Consider the following 23,779-nt stretch of genomic DNA (forward strand, 5'->3'; position numbering starts at 1 on the left):
AAGTGCATTGTAATGAAGATTTCTGCAATTTTTTTTATTTTTTTGCAAAGGCTTTCAACAGGAAGAAGAGATTAGGTAAATAATTGTGGTTCGTAATTATCTGTGTATGCTCCAGAAGTCTTGTCTTGTGTGTAGTCACAGAGATACATTATGTATGTAGTGGGGATGATAAAATTGTTAGCATCTGTTTACATACTGATAGCAGGTGAAAATAAAGCTATCAGTGTAAATGAGTTACTGTTATTAAAGCTGAATTTCCATCTTCAGCTAATAAGTTCTGTTTGTGTTTCTCCAGTTCAAGTCAAAGAGTGGTCTATTATGAATGAGCTTGGAGATTAGAAACCAAGAGCAATGGTACATCCTTCATTAAAGATGATGACACTATTGAATCAAGCTTTCTCTTCTAGTTAGATAAAACATATTTTTTGCCTAGTTTGGCAGTTCCTTGATCCAGAATCCTGCTTGGAAATGGTTTCCAAGAGTTTTGAAATGACAGAAAGCAGTTTGTGTGGTTGAAATATTTTTTTTTTTTGTAAATTTTCACACTTTGTGGTAGTTGTTTGGAAATAATTACAAAAATATTTGTGTTCTTGTTGAAGTGTATTTCTTTAATGTCAGTAGTAGATAAGTGTACCTGTGGGAGAAAAAAATGTTTTGCTCTCTGAACAGTGCATGGCAATAGGTTAGTAAGCAGTCCACTTCTGCTTTTAATTTCAGGTGAGCATACCAAGGGTGTACATTATTTTCGTGGCTGAGTTTGAAGTGTGGGTTTGGTTCTTTTTTCTGAAGTCGGACAGTGAGTGGCTTTAGTGCAGATAGGAGGCTAAGTCAAACCCAGTGGAGATAAACAAACACAATTATTTGGTCCTTATACTTGCTTTAGCTGAATTGTTACTGTCTTGTGAAATTCTGATGATGGTGAGAATAATCCATTCTCTTGAAAACCAAGTTTAAATAATGAAGACCATTTGATTTGTTGAAATAATGAACTGTTCAGCAAGGTAACTTTAAAACTGGACGTTTATAGTTCATAGTGAGGATTCTGACAACTGGCTTGTTCTTAGTTTTTCATGTTTCTCTTCAGTTCTCATAATCTGATTTAATTTTGTCATGCTTGGAGTGGAAAAAGCTATATTTGGGAAAGTACAGCATGTGAAACTTATTTGGAAATTCGTGATTTTTTTTTTTAATGGAATGAAGTTGCATTATATATCCAGCTTAGAGGGAAATAAATTATATTGAACTTATAAATTATATATTGAAGTTAAAATTCTGTATAAAGAGTAACCAAAGCCTTGTTCATTTAGATTTCCCAGAATCGCAGAATGGTTGAGGTTGGAAGGGATGTCTGGAGGTCGTCTTGTCCCAACCCCCATGCTCAATCTAGAGCAGGCTTGCAGAACCACGTCCAGATGGCTTTTGAGTATCCCCAAAATTCCACAACCTGTTCCCAGTGCTCGGTCACCCATACAAGCTCAGCTGGGCGGCTACTCAACACTTCATCAAACTCAGAAATATAAAAGGCCAAATATTAATTAGGTTGTGAATTTTCATTAAAGTACCTTTAGGTATAAATGCAGACCCCTCTGTGGAAGCAGAGCCTTCTAATTGTTTTCTGATTTCTTGCCTGCTCTACTATACGCTTATTTTCCTTTTGTTGCTAATTTCTTACTGCTGAGGATGTCAAGTGCCACCTATGATATGGTTAATTTGCAAGCAGGTCCGGTGATCCACACATAGATATTGGTAAAACGCAACATTTATGGTGAGTGGTGTCACAGATGTTTTTTAATCCCGCTGTTGTATGCTTTATCCACTACATCATAAAGGCATACAAACAAAAATCAGCTGTTGTGTGATTATTTGCATAATTCCTTCTGCCTAATTAGTTCTCCCCCGACTATGTCATTTCGGGCTCCAACAATTTTACTTTCAAGCTTTTTGAATAGGCAGTTTTTCAGCACATTTATTAATTTTCCCCCAGTGTCTGCAGAACATGTTATGGATTGAGCTGACTGACAGTTAATGGAGGTAAAACTCACTTCTCTTTCTTCAAGAGAGAAGAATACACAGTAAAGATAATAGACTGGTTTTATACTGTTAAAATTGATATACTCTGTGTTGGGTTAATGACGAAGTTGTAATTTTATCAAAACATGAACTGTTGGCATGTCAGTTGTTCCAGATATTCCAGATCTGTCTGTCCCGTTGAAGAGTCGCAGTGTGTATGCGTGTCTCCAGAATAATAAGGTGGCATTAACGACGTGCGGCCGTGTTCCCTCCTGCTTCAAGTACTGCTGACATGAATTCTATAGTTCAGCTCAGGACAGGAGAGAAACATTCCAACATATAATTTGTCACGGAAATTTTAATAAGCCAGTTTTAATTAAACTGTATTATCTGAGACACAGAACATTCTGATGGAAATTGTCAATTTTCAGAACAGTAAATGAGTACTCGAGTTTGGAATAGCTAACGGAATAATAAGTTGTTTCAAATTGTGTATTTAGTAAAGCATGAAAGAATCTATGTGGACATATATATTTTCAGTCTTGCAGTATTTAGGATTATGAAGGTTCAGAGCTTTATCATTGCACAATGATATAGTTTATGGACATTTTGTACTCCTCAATGTAGATTTATCAATCTGCAACTTAAAGTTATCAAACAAACACTGCACATTTTTCAAAAATGCATTATTTTAAGAAAAAGGTTATTTACATTGGAAACAGTAAGTGAATTACCAGTTTTCCTATTGTAAAGTATAGGTTATGATTGACTATAACTTTTATCTAAAACTAGTGTGTCATGAAGTGTAACTGTAGAAGCAAACAGAAATGCACCGAAAAGACTCGTGTGGACCAATTTAAAGGAAATCTGATGGAGATTTATAATGAAGCCATGTTTCTGTTTTTTTAATGATGCTGTGCTGTCTTTTGAGACATTTCTGTCTGTAATGAATATTAGGATCAGTGTGTATAATAGAACTAGAAACCTTGATACATTCAGTAAAACTGAAATTAACTGGAAAAATAAGTAGATCAGATATTTAAATAAATGAAGTTTAGGTGGCTTTGCTTTCCGGACTCCTAGAAAATCCCAGGCTGATTATTTTTTACTTCCTCATTATAGTGGTAATTTATATAATATGCCAAATCCATCGATTCTTTCCCTTTAGGTTGAGTATATTTATAAATGAGAACATCTTCCATCTCTAGTCCCAGTGGGCTTTTGTTTTCTTTTATCCTTGTGTTTTTGGTGTCTATTAGGAGTTAATCCATCTGTAGCCTAATGCCAGCTGCCTCTTTCTTAAATGAATTTTTTTTGTGTCAGCACAAACTTTTGAGAATCAAGCGTTACATGAAAAACTCTCCCAGTGGAATGCTGCTTTCTCCTGTTTTCAGCTTCCTGTAATCAGTAGCTGGAAGGATGTGTCAAAAGAACTTGGATTCAGTCTCTGAAATGCTTTTGGAAAGTGTTAAAGAGTTTCTGGCAGGTGTCTCCTTTTTGTCTTGCAGTACATCCTTTCTTCTGCTGGAGGTATCAAAAGACATCAGCCCAGTGGTCTGTATGTTTTACAGTTGCAGACCCGTGGTCAACGTCCTTCAGATTCTGTTTTTATAGTGACTACATACCCTGGAGCGGGGCCTCCTTAGTTGCTGGAACACCAGTGCATTTTTTATAATTATAGTTAAATTACCAATGTTCTTTCTACCGTGGCATATTTATTGTTGATGAATGCCAAGCTGTCAGTGTTGGCTTTCATTTTCTTTGTAAATGCTGACAGTAATAGGTCTTGCCTTTGGGCAAGTGAGTTTTCTGTGTGTTCAGGTACTTTATTAACTCTATTATTTAAGTTATTGATATATTGATATGAAATTCATAGCAGATGTTATTGTAGAAGCAATGACTTTCCCTCCAGCAGATTTGAAGTCTTTAACCTTGATTTCTCTGATCTTTTTTCTCCTCCGTTTACATGGAAGAAACTAGGGGAAAGCATGGAAGTACCACGGTAGTGGTCCTAATATGGACATACAAGAATGTATGTATACCACACAATTCTAGTATTGATGGTAATTAGTGATTTTTTTATCTCTGACATAATGTGGTAGCATGGTGTCATGGTAACGTTTGTATCCATTGCTTGCTTAATTAAGTGAATTAATTTAGGCATTGCACTGAAATGCCAACAAACTGTAGTCATCTGGTCGTATTTCAAAGTGTAAAAAACAGTTGACTTGCAGAAAAGATATTTTCAGTCCTTACAGCTGGCTTTATACAGCCGTACCAATATTTACTTGTATTCTGACAATGATACTGCACCGAATATTCTCACTGCAGAAATCCTTGTCCATCTGGGTATCTAAACGTTTGTTTTCCCTTCCTGGAGATGATTATTACCAAGCAAACCACTGCACTGGATGGAAGCTTAAGTTGGCAGCTGTAATGCAAACACATAAACAAAATCATTTAAAAAAAAAAAAAAAAAGAAAGGGAAAAAAAAAGTGTGGAAGTTGACCTGACTTTACAGGAAGAAGACAGGACAGAGTAGAATTAGTAAATAACTGAAATTTGGCAACAAAAGTTAATGAAGTACTAAAGGAAAATTAATGCTCTGCATTTACATATATCTTTGTAGTTCATGTAGACATCAAGTTTTCTTTTATTATTTGTTTGCATTTTAATTTTCTTTAGAGTTCTTTTAGTGACGTGGTGTACAGAGAAGTTTACTGGATTGTGTGGTAAAGCATATAGTGTTAACTTTTTGGTACCAGTTACTGGGCTGGTGATTGATTGGAAATATCTGATTGGAAACCACTGAACTGGTGATTGATTTATTTATTGATCTCAGCATGATGTGTTGAAACCAATGAAATAGGACGGCGCGTTTGGAAGACACCTGTAAATTTTAAACTGCAATAGCACTTGCAAAATTCAAACTTGACTTTTAGAAAATCTCGGGGTAATTTTGTGTAGTTGCCATCTGCAGTAGTATTAAAATGAAAAAAGGAAATGGATTAAAGGTCATAAAATTACTTACTAAAATAAATATTTCAAGACTTCAGTAAGGATTAAAGGTATGGAGTTGCCTAGATGATGATTAGATATTGTTCTGTTATTGTTGCAGTGGTGTATTTCCTAATCTTAGTAAAGCAATAACTCTCCATATATTCAGAGTTACAAACTCATTTTTCTTGGTTTATGTGGAACTTTGGGAGATAGGTATGATACTAAAGATGGAAAAATGCTTCCAAGTGGTTTTTTGGGTGTTTTTTTTTTCTTTTTTTAATTTTTTAAATAATAGTATTTACAGTAAAGTCTTAGCTTAGAGTTTTTTTTATGGTTACGAAATAAACTAAAAAATACGTGTATGTGGAAAAACAAGCTTGTGAATAAAGTAATTTTTCTTAGTTGAACAAGCATCTTTACATTTGATAGTTCTGTGTTTTTTTTTGTTGTTGTTGTTTTGGTTCAGCGTAGTAAGAATGAAACTTTGTTTACAGTTTTTAAATGACCGCTCATTAAAGCTTCAATCTGTATTAATGAAAACTGGTGGAATTAAGTATTTCTCTTATGCAAAGTTTTGATAGCTTAGATTTTTCAATAATGCGTCTTCATGAAGCAGAGTATGGCTTTGCTTCTCTGGAATGGCTGTATTGACTGAGTCTTTGCAATGACTTAAAGTTGTACATTTCAAGGTGATGGTTCAAGATAGTAATATTTTATAAGTATGAAGATTGTGTGAAGCATATAGAGTGTGACAAAGAGCAACTTTGTTAATATGACATGGTGTATGACTGGAAACTATTGCCTCTACAGTACTGACTTGTTTTCTTCAAAATTAAGCGTAGATAAAATACTGTATTCTCTCTGCTCATCATATTAATCCATCTTACTGACATTCTTTTGTCTTACAAGCCACCTGTTAATGATGTTTCTTCTTTGCAGTTTGGTACTTGTACTGTAATTTCAACATTATTTTTATCTAATATATTTCTGCAGTGTTACTTTAAAATATGTTCTAGTTCCAGTAGCGGTATTGGTTTTTTTTCTTTTTAGTGCTTACTGGTGTTATTTCTCATGTTTAATGTGAGAATTCGACTCTGGGAGCTTTGTCTCAAGGAATTAATTTCAAGTCTGAAATGCTCAAAGGTTTTTTTCTCTTTTTATTTCAGACTTTTCAGTGATTTTTACTATGTTAATTTGGTTTCATGTTATATTCTATGAGGCTGTTTCTAAAGTAACAACAGATACAATTTGTATAATTATGTACCTTCGTATTTCTTTTTCTTAGTATTTTTGGTGAGCTGTTCAACACAGTAGTTTGCTGACTCCAAGGCAATTCATGTTTTTCTAAAATTTTTAGACTGTGCTCAATAATTCAGTAATGTGCCATTATTACCTATTTAATGTATTCTTGCCATTAAACTTTCATTTCCTTTTGTACAGTTAAATGTCATTGAAGACTGAACTATACCAAGTTTGTCTTGTATTAAGATGAGCGATTCAACGGTCCAAGCTCGAAATTCTAACTAAGCAGGTTAAACTTCATTTCGATAAACTGCAAATATAGGTATTACTGCTGTGTTTGCACTGGTATGAAACTATATAGGTAGATGTGACTGTTTCAAAATCTTGATATTTGTATATTAAGATCCATTACATGGTTGGTTTCTTCTTTTTGCCATTCTAAATGAACATTATATCTAATGCCATCTAAATGAACGTATATCAGTGGGCGATATTTTCAGCCTTGTTACTCTTGCATGTAGCTTGTGAACTGATAGCCTTTTAAGTACTCAGCAGTATCCAAACACTACGGAAATGTTATGAATAGATTATCCACCTGAATTTTTTTCTTTATTCTGCAATTTGTTGACTATTTTCTGAAGAATCATTTTTGGATTTAGTCTAATCTCAAAAATAAATGGTTTCTATAATTTCTCTGTATGTCTCCCTTAATTAGTTTCCAGGTTGTTTGTTATTTAGCAGACAGATAGAGATCTTAAAGATATTGAGTAATTAGAAATTACTCAAATTAGAAATGTGACACTAAGCAGAGTCTCAAATTAGAGATGCAAGTATGGGGAAAGGTTGAAGCATGAGCTGTGCTGAATTAAGAACCAGAATCCACATGGAAGAGAATCGTTACAAGTAAAAGCCACAGGGAGCCAGACTGTGTGATTTTTGTAGTTCAGGGAATAACTTGTGTCTTTTGTTCTTGGGTTTTGATATGTACAGCACAACACTTTCATCAGCTACAATTCAGTATCAGCAGAACTAGTTTAATCGTGTACTAGCTGTTTTTTTACAGTGATTTGTGACTTTGTGGATATAAACAACCACAACAGAAGAAAACAGCAGACTGAACTTACTTGCTTTGAGGCAAAGTAATATTTCCCTTAGTAGATTGCACCCTTCCTATATTTGCAAATTAATTGTTCAAAAAATATTTTTTTCTTACAGGGGAAAAAAAATGCCACATTTTTCTATATTATGCCAAACTTGCAATGATGACTGCTGGGATGGGAGTCAATCAGTTTCATTTCTAGACTTCCGTATTTCCTAATGGAAAAAGCAACTTGTGTTTTTCTTACTAATAATCTTTCAAAGCTGTTTGTCAGTTCACTGGGGCAGGTGGGTGGATATTCCATTTTTATAAATGAAAGGACACAGTTAAGAGGAGAGCGCACCCCAAATAAGTGTACCTGGTACAGGAAGCTTGAGGCATGAGCTGAGCTGTGTGGTGAGGCATTAAAGAATCCACAAAGATGCCACATCTGTAATAAAAGGCAAAGAAAATTAGACATCATACTATATGATTTTGTCATTGGTAGTTATGCACAATGCAAATTTTACAGATAAAATATATGTACATAATACAGGGGACATGACATCACTTGAACAGAGTAGGGGATTATAGTTAGAGTCTCACAGCAAACTAATTTTCAGTATATATTTTCAGTGTATGTATTTTCATAGAATGTGTTTTACAAAATTAATTTTGTATTGGAAGAAAAATGTCCAAGATATTTGGAAATTTTATGAGGTCAGTAGTATAGTCTATTAATTGCAAATCTTCACCATTGGAAAGGGATCTTTTGATGGAGAAGTGTGCCGCCACCTTATGTTGACATGGACTTGCAGAGGTGTAAACATTAACACATAAAGATGTGGTATTTGAAAGCAGGACAGCACTAGCAAATTTTCCACTTTTAACCTTTGTACTGACTTTTCTTTACTTTTTGTTCTTACTGTTAGATTGGATTACATGTGAATCATTTTCCTTAACAAAAACTTACAGCTTTGCTGAGAGTGCCCGAGAGCAATATGAAAAATTGTCCAACATGCACAACAACATGACTAAATTGTATGAAAATTTGGGAGAATACTTCACCTTTGATCCCAAAGCAATAAGCATAGAAGAATTCTTTGGCGATCTGAGCAACTTCAGAACTCTGTTTTTGGTGAGTAATGTCCGCAAAACATTATCCATATTCTTATTTCTTCTTTCACCCAATTTTATTTCTTGTGTTATAGCTAACATTATGTTTTGTTCTATGGCAGGAAATTGGATTAGTGTTTCCAGGATTATGTAGATTTTGGTCACTGATAGCTGTTGTCTTACAATTTATAACTTGCCAGCTCAGCTGTCAGGGTGGTTGAGACATAGGGATAATCAAAAAATATTTTTCCTCTTTAAAAAACTTGCTTGATGCACAACAAACGGGCGTGATACTGAAAAATAGGTTAAAATCAAGACCTGAATGGATGTGTCTACGTTCATGTTGTGTTGGAATCTGATGCCGTAACGATGCTGTGATGCTAAGGCTAGGACTTTCGATGAGCTGACAAAACTCCTGAAGTTCACCGAGATGCTTACATTACTATTTCCAGTCATCCAGTTTGGTTCGTGTCAGGGTATGGCTTTTTTAAGAAGGAATTTAAGAATTTAATTTTAAGCAGCTAAGGGTTTTTTTAATGGCTTTAATGTCATCCTTCCTAGTGACTGTCTGGGAGCCATAATTAGTTGCACCATAGGAAGTGTGCAGGGAAAACAGATGCCTAGAATGTCACGTTGTGTCTCTAGAGAATATTAACACGGAAATACCACCGTTTACCATACAGCTGTGCCTCACCAATCTGTCTATTGCCAGTGGCTGGCTTAATTTATCATGTAATAATAAGGACTTTCAATTTCAGTGTGATGGAGGAATAACTACTTTAAAAACATATTTTTCATACCAAGTGTACTTTATTAGAAAACTTTTACAACAATGTATTTAACTATTCATTTAAAACTTGCTGAAATTATTCATTTTTTTCCATAAACAAGTCACCAATTCTTTTATAATTAGTAAGTATGCCAACACATCTGGGTGAAGACTTGTCAAGAACAGAAGTAGTTCTCGTGAGATATTTCATCGCATTTACTTCTTCATAAATCCAAGGCTTACATTTCCAAATGTGGATATCTGAATTTGGAAATCTGCTCTATTGTAATTACTTGAAACAGACTTCAGACTAGCACTGTCCAAATATTGTGATAAGAGTCTGCCCTCAAACATGTATTTAAATTGTTATGAAGGTGATAGGAGCTAGAGGGCAAATGTTTTCTGGAAGGTGTATTGGAATGAAAATGCTTACTCTTCTCTTCCTTCCTTTTGATGTCCTAAGATCTGGCTGATGGCCTGTTGCTCTTCAGTGGTTATCACTGAATTTTCAGGGAGAACGTTTGTAAGAGATTAATGTATTTCTTTGGAGTGACTGAGTAATACCAAGGGAGGGGAAAAAAGTGGTATTTCAGGTTTTCAGTGGGTAAATGTGAGAAATTAAATATGAAGTGCAATAACTCTTCTAATAAAGCTGGAATGGTTTTGTGGCCTTTCCAAATGAACCAAAAGCAGAAAAGAAACTACTATGCATCCATCGCAGTTCCAGGAAGAGATGAAAGTGTCATTGTTTCAGGTTGAGAATGAGTTTCTGTAAGTAATTTTGTAAGAATGAAGTGTTGAATTCTGGGGTGAGCATGTTACTGAATCATATGTAAAAGATTGTTATTTCACAGCAAAAAGCTGCACTTAAGACTTCAAAAAATGGTAGTGATAATAATTTTACTATTAACTTTTCTTGCTGTCGTGAACTTTGGACTATATGATGTAGTTTTAATGATATATGTTATTATATTATCATTTCCGTAACACTTGTTCTTTTTAATGTTTTTGCACGGGTATAACTGATTGGATGTTGCTAATTATTTTGATAAAAAGATGAAATACAACCTAGCTGCCTACATTTTTGTTTATTGAATGCTAGTTAAGGAGAGGGGAATTCTGTGAGACGTATCTGTATATCTTTGTACAGAGGGCAAATCTCTTGAGTTTCAAGGTACAATAGTTTTGTATTTTCTACATTAATCTTGTATTCTGAAGAAATAAATGGTTATTCCATCCTTTAGCCTTTAATAGAATGGCTATATGATATATGATTATAATAGTTAATGCTTTACCTATGTCCCTTATTTTGATAACTTAAAAGAACAAAGGGGCAACTGAAGACAAATCTTGGATTAAAAGCACTGGTTATGAAGGAATTGCCACAGGAATTGTGGTGCCAAAGTTTCAAATGTGTGGACATACAATGCATCTTCTGATGATCTAAGTTCCACTATCTGCAAAGAACAGAATCCGGGCTAATTTATGAAGTTTTTATTTTTATACTTTCTGTACAATATCAACACTATTTTGCTGGCTATCCATGTCTAAATTCATGGAATTTTGTTGGTTGGGCTTCCAGAGATTATATGGTTTAACTTTCTGCTCAAACCAAGATCAAGTTGTGTAAACTACCCTAATTATTTATACTGAGAAATATTATCTGGGTTTTATTTGCCAGAATCTACCTTACTTTGTTTGCTCTTTATATGTGAGCGCACAAGTACCTGTGTTCTTCTGAGTGCTAGACAGTACTCAAAGCAGACAGCAGCCTTGCCTTGATTTTGTTGTTATTGTTATTGCTGTTATTTAGTAGGAGGAGAAGAGGCTGTTGTGAAAGTGTTTGGCACAGGTAAAATGCCCTCTGTAGTTGAATCCTTTTCTTCTGCTAGATTTGATCTTGAGTGGGTGGGTTTTATATTTTCAGCAGATTGTAACTACTCTGCTGTTTTCAAATGTAGTCCATCTGTTGTATTTCATTTATATACTAAACCAATTTTAATGGACTTTCCTTCTTTTCAAGATTTTGATATAAGGAGTAGCTATGGACAAATTAAGAGCAAGGCCGCCTCCTTCACTATGGCACTATGTAGTCGTGAACTAGTGATCTCTTGTTACTGAGGATCACAATAACCTCACGCATACGTTCTTGCAATCCTAGGTACGAGATTGTCGTGTTCTGGTAACATCTCACCTAAACCCTTCATCTTGCAGTATAAATACACTCAACAAATCACTGCATTGCAAGACATTAATATCTCTTCACTGAATTGACATAAAGTGCCTCCTGTGTTAAGGGGAAATCATTATAGGTACAAACTCCTGTTAGTTCTTCTAGCAAAAGTCACAAGCAGGTGTTTCAGAGGCTGGAGACCTTTCTGCTTTTGGAATTTCTACAAACCTATGTATGGTCAGTTCTTCTTAGGATATCCATATGATATTTACTTAATAACCTTTACTGAAGTCTCCATAAATTAATCTAGTTTATCAAGACAGAACTGTCAAGTTCTGTATTCTGGTTTGGAATATTAAACTCGCATTCCAAAGAGAAAAGACAGACACAAATAGTCTTTGGGTTTAAAGAAAAGCAGGCTTCATTTCTTGCATTGCTTTATAACTTTAGAAAGTGGACAATATAATTTGCTACATGTTTGTCTAGGTAGTTAATTATACCCATCTGATGCTATGGTCTTTAAAGTTTTTATCTGTCCTTTTATCTTCTAAGCCTCTTAAAAAAAAAAAAGTTATTAAATAAGGAAATCAACTTGGACCACGTGTATGATGCATACTAATTTAAATAGTAATTCTTCCATATAAAAAAGTGAAATCTGAGGCTTATGTAGCTTAGGGAGACACTTTCTCTTCCTTACCATCATTTGTGCTTCAGTCAATTCACTTGTTCAGATATATACAGTAGTAGTAGTTGTAATTGTAATTAGGTCTTTTGAGAATTTCTTGACTTATTTTATCCACTAGAGCAGAAATTTGGAGACTTTAGTGGCATAAAGATTCTTGTTTAAGGATTTATTTTTTTACAGACATTTGAGGAAGGCAATAGAAGTTCACAGTACAGTAATACTTTTTTTTCTATAAGGAAAAAACTACTGAAAAGAATTGAGATTTTCTGCAACATTTTGATGCTTGTGAGAAGTTTCCCGAAAGGATAAAGACTCTGAAACTAGTTTAATCTGTGGAATTTAGTGGGGGGAAGAAAAAAAAACAACAAACAAACAAAAAAACCCAAACCAAAACAAAAAAACCCCGGCCTAACTACTGGTAAGAATTCAGGAACAATCAGAAAAGACTGAGGATATACATCATCTCCAAATGTTGCCTAGAATATGCGTATTTACTAAATTTGTCCAGTTCAGACTATTGTAATGCCTGCAGGCTTTCTCTAAGTGGTCCCATTAACTTCTTTTAGTATTTTGGTAAATGACTGAAGTATAATAATATAACATGGCACAACCCCTGGTCACAGAGAAAATTCTCTGTCTGTCTTTGTATGTATATGTATATTTAAAAGTATGTTTGGCTCTTGATATGCGTTTGTCTTATTATGCTCATATCAAGCTATTTTAATGTTAAGAAAACAGCTGGTCTTTAGAAAACTCATGGTAAAAACTTTTGATGATAAGTAGAGGAAGTGCCATGAATGGAAAATAATGCTCATTTTTGATTACTTGAAATAAAAAAATATATACATGTATCGTCTTTTCTAATTGCTTGCCTTTTGCAAGTTGGACAGAAACAGTATTTAATAAATGCACCTCCACATGGTCTAAGCGTTCAGAAGTTGTTAGGCTAAATGACAAGATGTAGAGAATATGAGGAAAAAAAAAATTCTGGAACAGTCAATGTTGTTTTTTCATCTTTCATTCCTCTGATCAAAGTGTATCAGCAATACGATGATATTCCTTTGGGTCCAGTAGTTTCTCTTCAAGTTATTTTCCAAGAAAATTTTCCATACAAATAAGTTGTTATTCTGTTATCCCTAACCAACAAGAGGAAAGGAAATTGTAAGTAGCAGTGTAGGCTGATGCAGTAGCTGACGTTTCTCAGTTTCTTTGTGAGACGTATTGATTGCTGTTGGAACACTTTCTATGCTTTTTCCCAGCAATAGACAATTACCCCAGAAATTTACTTATTTGTGGACATTTGTTGTTTGTTGTTCTATGTCTTTAAAACTGTCCAGATACAAAGTTTCCAGTCAAGTTCCAAATTAGTCTTTTGTACTTAGTTTTTATCCACATCTGTCTAGCTTTGTGTGAGAGAGAATAAGCATTTTTTGGGCTGTTCTGTGATGTTAGGAGGAAAAAAAAACACCTCTGCGTAGTTAGGAACTCACAGTCTAAGTGACCCATCATATGGTTGCAAATAGCCAAATAAACTTACAGCTCCTCTGACCAACAATCTAACCAAATGCTGCCTGTGAGCCATTTCAGTTATTGAGCTGCAATATAGTGAATCAGCCTAGAGATGCAGATAGAAGAAACAAGAGTTTGTTTATTGATTGATTTATTTATTATTCTATATCTGCTCCGGTTTTATCCCCAGCATTCTCTAACAGTTTTTGCAGGAAGCATAATTAAAGCCAAGGGTGTAGTGAGACAACAAAATAAGGTTTGCACCACTTTACCGCGCCACCTCTTATAGTTAAAAATCATGTAGTGCTTCTTGCTCAGTCTATTTTTTTTTTTTCTTCCACCCCCCCCAAGATTAGGTAGAATATTCAAACATTTGAAGTGAGCTTTTAACTTTTTGGTACTTATGCCACCTCCTTCTGTGTTTACTTCTTTGATTTGGTGCTTATGTATGTCCGGATAACCTCGTTGTATTCAAGGCATATCACAAGAAATAAGTAAAGCACTTTGGCGTGACTTTCCTTTGCGAATGGAGCATGATTCAAAATCAAGCCAGGGGTGTGTGTGTGTAAAAAGGTGTATTTCTTCTTCTCTTGGAGCTGACGATTATGGAGAAATATAACCAAATGTAGTTACAAGGGGGTTTTGTTTGGTTTTTTTCTCTTTGCAGTTAAAATAGCAGATCCACTGGATAATAATATGGCTTTTATATTTAGGACTATTTTTAAGAAGAAATGTTTTTTGATTTTATTGCATTAGTCCTTTCTTCTATTGAAAGTAAACACAAATATCTATTGTCCTTAAGGATAATTGTAACCTGATACATTTTGGGTTGATATAGTTTCAGGCTCTTTTCAAATAACGATTAACCAGTTGCCTGAAGCAAGATTCCAGTTTGTTCTTTTCTGTTTTCGTTCTTCACTTTAACCTGCTGTCTCACAGAGTTCATATCAAATTATCTGAAATATTTTTAATGTGTTACACTCTGAATGTTTGTTTCTGTTGGTGCTAGAGTATTTAAAAATATCGACCAAATCTGTCATGCCTGTGTTTGCAAATGGACATAAACTTCCTTTTAGTCAGATTGTGTGCTTCGGGGAAGTTGTATGAAATATATACTTCAGCATTAGATAGGAAATGTTTTTGGTTTTTTTTTTTTTCTAATACAGTTATGAAATGTTTCAGGTTTTGTTTGCTCTGTGGGCTGTCCCTTTAATGCAGAGTCTTAAAGGTGAATTTTGAGTCTAAAAAAACCCAGTTGTAATAATGGCTATAAGAATAGTTGGGTAAAATTTGATGCAGTAACAGGCATTTATGGGCATAGCTGTTATGAAATGCGAAGAAGCTTTTTCCTTCAGTGAAGTGTTATTTTTTTATTTTTATTTTTTATATCTGGTAGACAGTTTTATCAGTGGCGACTGCCTCCCTGACCTAGAAAACATTTGTGTAAATGCAGCTCTTTGAATAAGGAATTAAATCTTTAAATTACATTATAAAAGGGCGGTATTCTGGTATGAGTAAATATTTAAGCAGATGTTAGCAACTCATCAACTGCCAGAATGAGAGATGGGTTCTTGTAAAAGACCTATGAAATAAACTGCCCTTTTGTATCAACGCTGACTATTGATTGATGATTACTGCGTGGCTGGGATCTCTTAACAGTAACCCTGTAATACAAGATCCAGAAAGCGAAAATCCCCACAAAATGTTAAGACATATTAAATGACCAGTAAACTAATACTTTTTATTGGGTGATGACTAACCTGGTCTTTCTAGATGTTATAAGATTGATGCCCTGTGCCAGGCAGGAAACAATCTGTTATGTTGCCTTCATAAGAAAAAGCTTTCACCACAGTGGATTCAGCGTCTTGAGTATAAATGTACCTGTAAGACCTTTTCTTTCTAATATTTGTTTGCTTCTAACTTGCTTCAAAGTAAACTTCAAGCTCCATAACTTAGGAACATTTTTCTGTGGCTTTTTTGAAATGTCCCTTGGATACAGCAGATCATTGGGCACAGTAATATAAATCAATGAATATACAATACATAAATTAATACATAATAAATGTATGATTTACTATAAAATGCAATACATAGTCAAGCTAAATTCCCAGCTTTCAAACTCATAAATTGAGTTTGTAATTCAGGAGTGGTTTAAAAGAAAGGCTGTATTTATTCATTTTTCTCCCTGGTTATTTGTCTGGGAATACAGTTTCTCCCTTCTGCCTAAAAAGTAACAGTTCTTTAATGTAGTCTGAAAGATAACAGTTTCTAGTGAGCAGGAAGCTATGAAAAAATAAAGAATAATGAGCAAGAAGTATTTTCTCCAGTGAAATTTCCCAAGAGAAAGTGAAAACAGGGTATCAAAAGTGAAACATTGTCCTTATTAACAGGCAGTATATAGCAAGCCCTTCCTAGCCCCCTGCCCAAAAAAATTCACACAAAGACTCTGTTGCAAGCTCTCTAAATTCTCATTTGAGTGTATACATCCAGCTAGTGCTAAGGAGAATTAATTTTTTTAATCATGATATTGAACAAATCAGGAATTAGCTGTAGGCTGGGAAAGTCTATAGGTAATGGAATCAGAAGCAAAAGAATTCACATAGGAGCAGTAACTCATCAACTTTATTAACAAGCTGTTAGTACTACTAGATAAGTAGCTACTCCATTCATGATATAAAAGGTAAGGATGACATTTGTCTTGGAAGATATCCAAAAGATATAAAAATAAATAATAATAAAAGAAACTGAACTGAATTACAGTACACTGCATTTGCAAGCAGTTGAAGGTAGGCAAGTGTAGAAATAACAGGTACCACAGATGGGGGCGGGATTTGTTTCTGACAGGTCTCACTTGCATCTGTGGCAACGTGGTTGTCCTTGTGGATGGGTTAAAAGCAATAGATGTCGTCATTTCGCGGTAGTGATGCCTTTGCTTAAGTAGTATTTTCAGAAGTAATATGGGAAAACATGGTCTAGAGGAAAGTATGAAGTTAAGTTTTCTAATCTGAAAAAGAAAGCATTAAAAAACTTTTCTTTAGAATTTTCCATTTGATAGTTTTAAACATACTTTCCATTCAGTGCTGATGTCAGTGAGTCCAACTGAGTAATGTCGTCATTCCCAGGCATTATCTTGAAAGTTTATAATATTTACATGAGGATTTTGAATCCTCATTCCACTCTGGAAACCAGGCATAGTTTGGAATTTTAACTATCACAATACTTGAGCTGTGAATCTAACCCAGATGTTGAAAATCTCTTGTAAACCAGTAGACCTTATTACTTCTCTAAGTGACTCCCTTTGGCAGGATTCAAAGTCTCAGAGGAACCCTTCCGTAGAGGGTGCTTACAGGCTACAGACGCTTACGTCTGCACCTAACATTTCTACAAAGCTGTCATGAGTTAGAAGGAATCTGACTTCTCTCTATAATCTCCACAAGGGTGTTTCATATAGTCTTAGCCTCATCATTCTGTTTGTTCATATATCATATTAAGATAATTTGATAATTTGAATCCACGTTTGTCTTAATTGTGATTTCAGATTGATCACTGCATTATTGCATCTTCAATTAGCTTGCTGATGTTGTAGTAAATTATAGCTCATTCACTTCCGTAAGTTCATATTTGCTTGCTTATCACGTTTAGGAAAAGCAAGCTAATAGAATTGGATTATCCTGTCAAAATATAATATGAAGCATGAAGTGGAAGGTGTAAGAAACATCAAGAAAAAAATTGCAGATGAATAAGCGTATCTTGTCAGTGTTGATTTTTTTTCACATTTATCATTTCTTTGGAGTGTAATGTCACACAACCTCTAGAACGCTTTCTTCTGATAGTCCATAAGCCCTGTCTTGAAGGAAACTTGCAAACCCCTTCAAACCCAGGCACTTTTATTTTGTTATTTAAATACTTTATATCAATGTACACTGCACGGTGTGTAATTCTCACAGCGTCTATTAAAATGTGGAGAATTTCTAGCCAGAAACTTTGAAACCATTTAACACATCATATTCAAGGTCCAGCTCTTTAAAAAACATATGTGACTTTTTCTACTGGATTTAGGCTTTTGTAGGAACAGATTTTGTAGAATAGAAAGAGTGAATTTTTCTTAAAGAATTTAAAGGGTTGCGCTTGCATGATCAAGGCTTCACATGCTGACCTATTGATTTGTCTTTTCCTTGATCCAGAAAGATTGCTTCTTGAACAAAATAATAATTCATCTGCTGTGGGCTTTGGTTTCTCTGCTCTGATTGTACCCAAAATAGCTAACACTTGTTTTGCTGAGATTTTTTTGTTTGCGTGTTTGAGTTTTTGGTTTGTGGGGTTTTTTTTGTTTGGTTGGTTTTTAGGGTTTTTCTATTTGTTTGTTTATTTTCAGTAATTGCAATAATACAGTTCTGTTACTGTGTAAGTGTGTATTTCAGCTCTCTGTCTCTTTCAGGAATAACCTGAATTAGGTATGCATGTTTATTCTGGTATCCAAATATTGATTTCAAGGAGCTATCAAAACAGTCCCAAATCTGTCCACTTAAAGGCTATTTAGTAATTATTCAAACACATACTGTCAAGTAATTAAAACATACTATATATATTTTCATTGGTAGCCTTAAACTTGGTTCACTAAACACTGAAAATATCTTCTACCTTACACTGCTAGACAGTTTTAAGTGTTTTTGCAACACAGCTGATAAGCCGTCAGCAAACCCCTTCTCCCTACCTGAATATACAACAGCAGCTACACTTGCCAAAAACCTTAATCTGTAATGGCATGTCAAAGGCATTTCATGTCAGATGTAATGGCTCTGATGCATGAACCATGAGCCAATATCCCAAAATAGAATCTTTTCTACGTACTGTTTCATGACCACCCATCAGGAAATTCAATTTGTTTGCTCTTGTTTAATACCAACTCATTGCATCTCTTTTCCATTATTTTCATAAGGATAGCAATGTATTTGAATATGTTATCCTCCAAGGAATACTCATGAAAGATCTTTCTTTCACATGTAAACTGATTGCTCAATCTGCTGTATTTTAACTCTCTCTATTTCTGTAGATTAACTGGAAGTTAATCTGAGGTCGTTGTTCCTAATGAGTTATGCCTGAAAAAGATTATTTTATTCTTTTTCCACTGGAACTTCAGTTCATATATTTTGCAGTTACAAGGCAAATTTAGGGAGGGCCTGTGGGATCACAGGCAGCCTTCATTATTGGTGCATGACCGCTTTGTAGCCAACTGTGTCTTTAATATCCAAGGAGATTTGTGCATTACGGTTTGTTTTCTTTCTCCTTGTTTTTAATAATTTACCTTTGAGAGCCTATTTACAGCCATGTTGGTGTGTGAATATTTGTTTGTCTGTCAAAAGTTAAGATATGTACAGAATGCAAGAGATACATTAATTTTTTATTTGCTTCTTAAGGAAGCCAAGCTATAAACTGGCAGTCCTGAGTACAAGAGCCTTACTTCAGTGAAGCCTAATAAACACAAGGGGGAACATCAAGCCATGTGCCCCTTCGACTAGCTCTCTTAACAAGAGATAATATTCCTTGCTGAATCAATTTCTCTGCTAGGAGAGACAATAATTTGGTTTTGTCTTTATTACAAGAAAAAAAAAACCAAACACCAAAAACCACAAAACCCCACGCTCAAACTTTCTTTAACTTTTAATTTGCAGTTGAATTCACAACACTGCATGCTGTTGCGCACCAGCCAAAAATACAGAGGATCATGAATAGCACATCAAAAAAAGGGGTTGTATACATTAAAGTATTTCTGTCTTAGATCTACTTGAAAATTATTTCATATTTTGCATGCACTTACATGTTTTGAAAAGTCAGTATCTAGCTGAATACTTTTCAAAATGTTTTCCAAAGCTGTTGGGAAGGCTTTTATTCTTAACTGTGTATTGCTACTTGCTTTGTGACATTTGTCTGATTTGTAGCTGTTACATTAGTTTGGTTTTACCCTTTAGTTAGGGAATGTGTATATATATAGTTGTGTAGTCTATACCTATGAACACTAATAGATACTTTTTCATTGTTGAGGTACAGTAAACAAATGCTGTTTTTTTCCCCCCTCTTTTAAAAGCAATGCCAATTACTTTTTTCAGTATTTACACTGATCTCTACCTTCTAGTGATTAGGTAATTTAGCTTGCAAACCTACACAGAAAGGATCTCACTGGCATTCAACACTTAAAAATAACCTGATAACCCGAAATAGCGCTATTCTACATTAAAAGAAGTCCACTGAAACCCAGGAGTTTGGAAGAGAATAGATAGAGAGGAGTATAAAAATATGACAAAGAAAAAAGAGGTGAAAGCATGAGATGATGTTCAGATTTCTTTTAATTTAAGGCTTAACTTTAGATTGGTGGGGTCCAAATGGGCCCCGTGGTAAGGCAGGTGCAGAGTCATATCACCTTTGTATTAGAAAATGTTAGGCTCATCCACAGTCTGGAGGTCTATAAAGTGAGGCAATAGTAAATAATGCAGTAATCGAACCCACATGAAAGAGAAGAATAACCCTTTTCAGTAAAACTGTAGAAAAGGAAACTTAAAGGATTGGTAGTATAATTCAGGCAGAGCAAATGCTGTAGAAACCACTATACTTGAGTCAAAATTCTCTTTACCTTTATTTACAGTCATCTTCAATCAGCTTTGAAAAACTGATCAAATTTGTTAGCAATATTAATTCAAATGTAAAGTGTGTTTATAAATACAGATTAATATATATTTATTTGGCTTTGAGCACGTAACTTGAAAACATCTGGGATTATGTTCTTGCAAATGATTTATTTCATTCTTTCACCCAGCTCTGACTAAATGTACAGCAGTAAGTGACGTAACAAATATGAAATGGTTAAGAGTCAGACTGCCTGATGGAGAGTAATAGCAAAGAAGTACATTCGAGGTAGTTTGTTCTGAGACGCTTTACGAAGGAAAGGGATTGCGTGCACTAAACGATGGTGATGGTTCAGTTCGTCCTTGTTCTTTTTTCACAATATTAATTTTTAATTGGCATGTAGATGAAAAGAAGATATGTTAAATTTCAAGGAATGCAGCACACGAACCTCCTACCCACCCAAACACTTTTAAGGGAATTTGGGATGGCAGGAAAGAATCCACCAAATAATAATCAGAAATATTAGAGCTGTTACCAAACAGTTGCTGGGGTACTACAACAAAGCTAAGAGTCAATGAGGTGCTTTTTTTTTTTTCTCTCTAGAGTAACCCTTTTATGTTGCTATGAAAATGGCTCTGAAGCTGATGAGTGCAGTGCTGCCTTGCACTGTTGGTTCTGAAAGAGGCAGTCAAGGGCCTGAGAGCCCCAGAAGCCAGTTGGTGTGATGGCCTGCTGGGCTTTCGCTCTCTTGCCTTCAGAGTGGCCGGTTTGACCACTGCAGAAAGTGCCGGGGGTTAATGCCCCTTTGCTGCAACCTCCACCTCTTGTAGCCACATGTTGGTTGGAAAAAGCTGTGGTATTTCAGGTTAGCACTTAGTGGATTTTTACTTGCTGTCGCTGACTCTTCCTTTATAGTCTCTGGTAGGAGACTATATGTGAAGATGCTCTAAAGCATTTACATCCTGGAGGTAAGTAAAATACTAGGAAGTGTGCATTTTGAAGAAATAATGGACAGGCTCATCTGACCTCTTTGTGCTTCCTGCGCTGCATGTGTTGGAATGCTGGGTTTTGTTTATTTTTGTTTGTATGTACAAATGTGTGTATATGAAGGGATAGGTGTAGGTAGATGAAGATAGGCACCCTCACACACAGTTGTCAGTGTTTTGTTACCTTACTGTTCTTCAGGAAGATTAAACCTTTATTTTGAATGGCTTTTGTTTGAATCATCATTGGTAGCCAACATATTTTACAAGCTGCAGTCTGTATTTTCATGTAATCTCCCTTCAGATAGGACTTGTGGAGTCTGTCTCAAAGTGAATTTCCAGATACAATAACTGTAGAGCTTGTTTAATTCAGTCTACTATAGTCTTCCTGTTAGAAAATGTGACAGAATCTATGATCTAATCATAGTATGTCAATGGCTAGTGGGCTACTAGTTCAGCCACGACATTTCTTATTTGCTTTCTCTCATAAGATTGTGGGCATTTACTTTCATTACAGCCTGTGAAGTTGCGGTAAAATGAAATCTCTGTCAAGTGTGATTGAATGTGCAGAGACAGAACTGTCCAAAACCAAAAAGGATAAAACATTGATTTTCTCCTTTAATTCTTTTTTCTCTTTTCTGAAAGAGAAGGTGTTTCTCAGTGTGATCGGTTATGTGATGGTACAGCAAATGCAGTTCTTGGTCCAATTTTCAAGTGCATCCACAAGTAACATCACTGGTAACTGTGGTATCCAGCATCTCTGCAGAACAGTATCAGCTCTCAAAGAAGGGCCTCTACGTAGTATTTTACCTCAGTAAACTCTTGAAATGGCATATGCACATTGAAATATGCTGTCCCTTGCTTAAATGAATATTCTGGTTGTGGAGGCATTTGGGAGTCTTGGATTACCAAATGCTGACATAATTTATATAAATCTTAACACTTAAAGGTGCTTTAGAGAGGATTTTTTTTTTCACAAGTGACAGTCATTGTCCATAGTTTCTTCCTAGCATGTACGCAGTACGGTGAATAGTCATCTTCATTTATAAACATTTGAAATGTCATTTCTGAGGAATATACAGAACTGTGTAATATGAGCCTGCCCCAAATTTCTCACGGAAACTTTACTTGTGGAATAATAACTGACATATTGTCTTAGATATTTACAAAGACACCCACAGAGGTATCTTTTTTTTGTATTTGTGAACATTTTTTTCCTAGTTTTTAGGGCATGATTAAATTGTGTATGTAATAAACTAAACATTGACATGGAAACTATTTATCTTATGCCCTGTGCTTACTTAGTATTGCCTGTTCAGCTTCTTAAGCTGAAACATCATTAATGAGCACGTGCTGCGTTAATTCTGGACATTTTTGGATCCAGTATCTTCTTTACTATTACTACTTGTTGGACATAATGTGTTGGGACTCCCAAAATCACCCGAAGCCCAGACCTGCAGTACCTGTAGGCAGAGGATGTTAGTATAGTCTGAGTTGGAGAGGAAAAGGAGCAATAAATTTGTAGCTGTTGTGAATATAAATAGGAAAATTATCCCTAACATTCATCATGTCTGTCTGTGACATTAGGTGAAATTCCATCATGATGGATTTCAGTGAATTTCTTCATGATAAATGAATCTTAAGAAAGGCAAAACTAAGGAGAAATTTAGGATCTTGGGGAAGAGCTTAAGGGAATTCAAATATCTGTCTTTTTCGAGAGAGCAGGCAATGTAAAAAGAGTTATGAAGGTATTTGTGAAAAGAAGGGGTGAGTTAAGTGTAGTGGGTTTACCTGTCTGGGTGCTGGCAGTGGGGCTGCAGGGCGGCCTCTGTGAGGAGAGGCCGGGGCTGCCCTGTGCTGGACACAGCCGGGTCGGGCTGGTTCTGGCTGGTTCCAGCCGGCTGTGCGACAGCCCCGCCACAGGGCACAGTCAGGCCCGCCAGTGAGGCTGGTGGTGCCTGTTTAAAAACTGGTTAAGGAAAGGACAAAATGTTTCATGGCTGAGAAGACTGAGGGAAAAGTTGTGAGAAAGAGCCCTGGGAGCAGCGGGGCCAGCGAGGGAGTAGGGGAGGAAGGTGCTCCAGGCCCCTGAGCAGGGATTCCCCTGCAGCCTCTGGAGAAGACCTGCACCAGAGCAGGTTTATCCTGAAGGACCCACAGCGGGGCAGGTGAAAAGTGTGAGGAGGAAAGAGTGGCAGAGAAAGAACTGTTATAGACTGACTGCAACCCTGCATTTTCCTCCATCCCTGCTGTGTCGCTCGGAGTGTGGGGCGACATAGAGGAGCTGGGAATGAAGGAGTGAAGTTGAGCCTGAGAAGACAAGGGGGACAGGGGAGAGGTGTTTTCTTTTTTGTATTTATTTCTCACCATCCAATTCTATTTTAATTGGCAGTAAACTAAATTCTTCTTCCCCGAGTGTTTTGCCCACGGCAGTAATTGGTGAGTGATCTCCGTGTCTTCATCTCAATCTTCATCTTGTTCTCTCCCCATCCTGTTGAGGAGGATGAGTGAGAGAATGGCTGGGTGGGTGAATGGCAGCCAGGCAAGGTTAACCCACCACAGCAAGAAATCAAGATTAACCTCCTTTGGAAAA

General features: G+C 35.6%; 1 protein-coding gene across 5 annotated transcripts in view; it reads left to right on the forward strand.

The window, feature by feature from the left end:
- Window positions 1–23,779, forward strand: part of DIAPH2 (diaphanous related formin 2) — a 225,110-nt gene that overhangs the window by 124,196 nt on the left and 77,135 nt on the right. For all 5 annotated transcript variants that reach the window (XM_074601955.1, XM_074601956.1, XM_074601953.1 and 2 more), the window contains one exon: window positions 8,303–8,468. In XM_074601955.1, coding sequence (XP_074458056.1) covers window positions 8,303–8,468 — 166 coding nt within the window. The remainder of the gene's footprint in view (window positions 1–8,302; window positions 8,469–23,779) is intronic.

This window comes from Larus michahellis, chromosome 9 (genome assembly GCF_964199755.1).
Source record: "Larus michahellis chromosome 9, bLarMic1.1, whole genome shotgun sequence".
NCBI lineage: Eukaryota > Metazoa > Chordata > Aves > Charadriiformes > Laridae > Larus > Larus michahellis.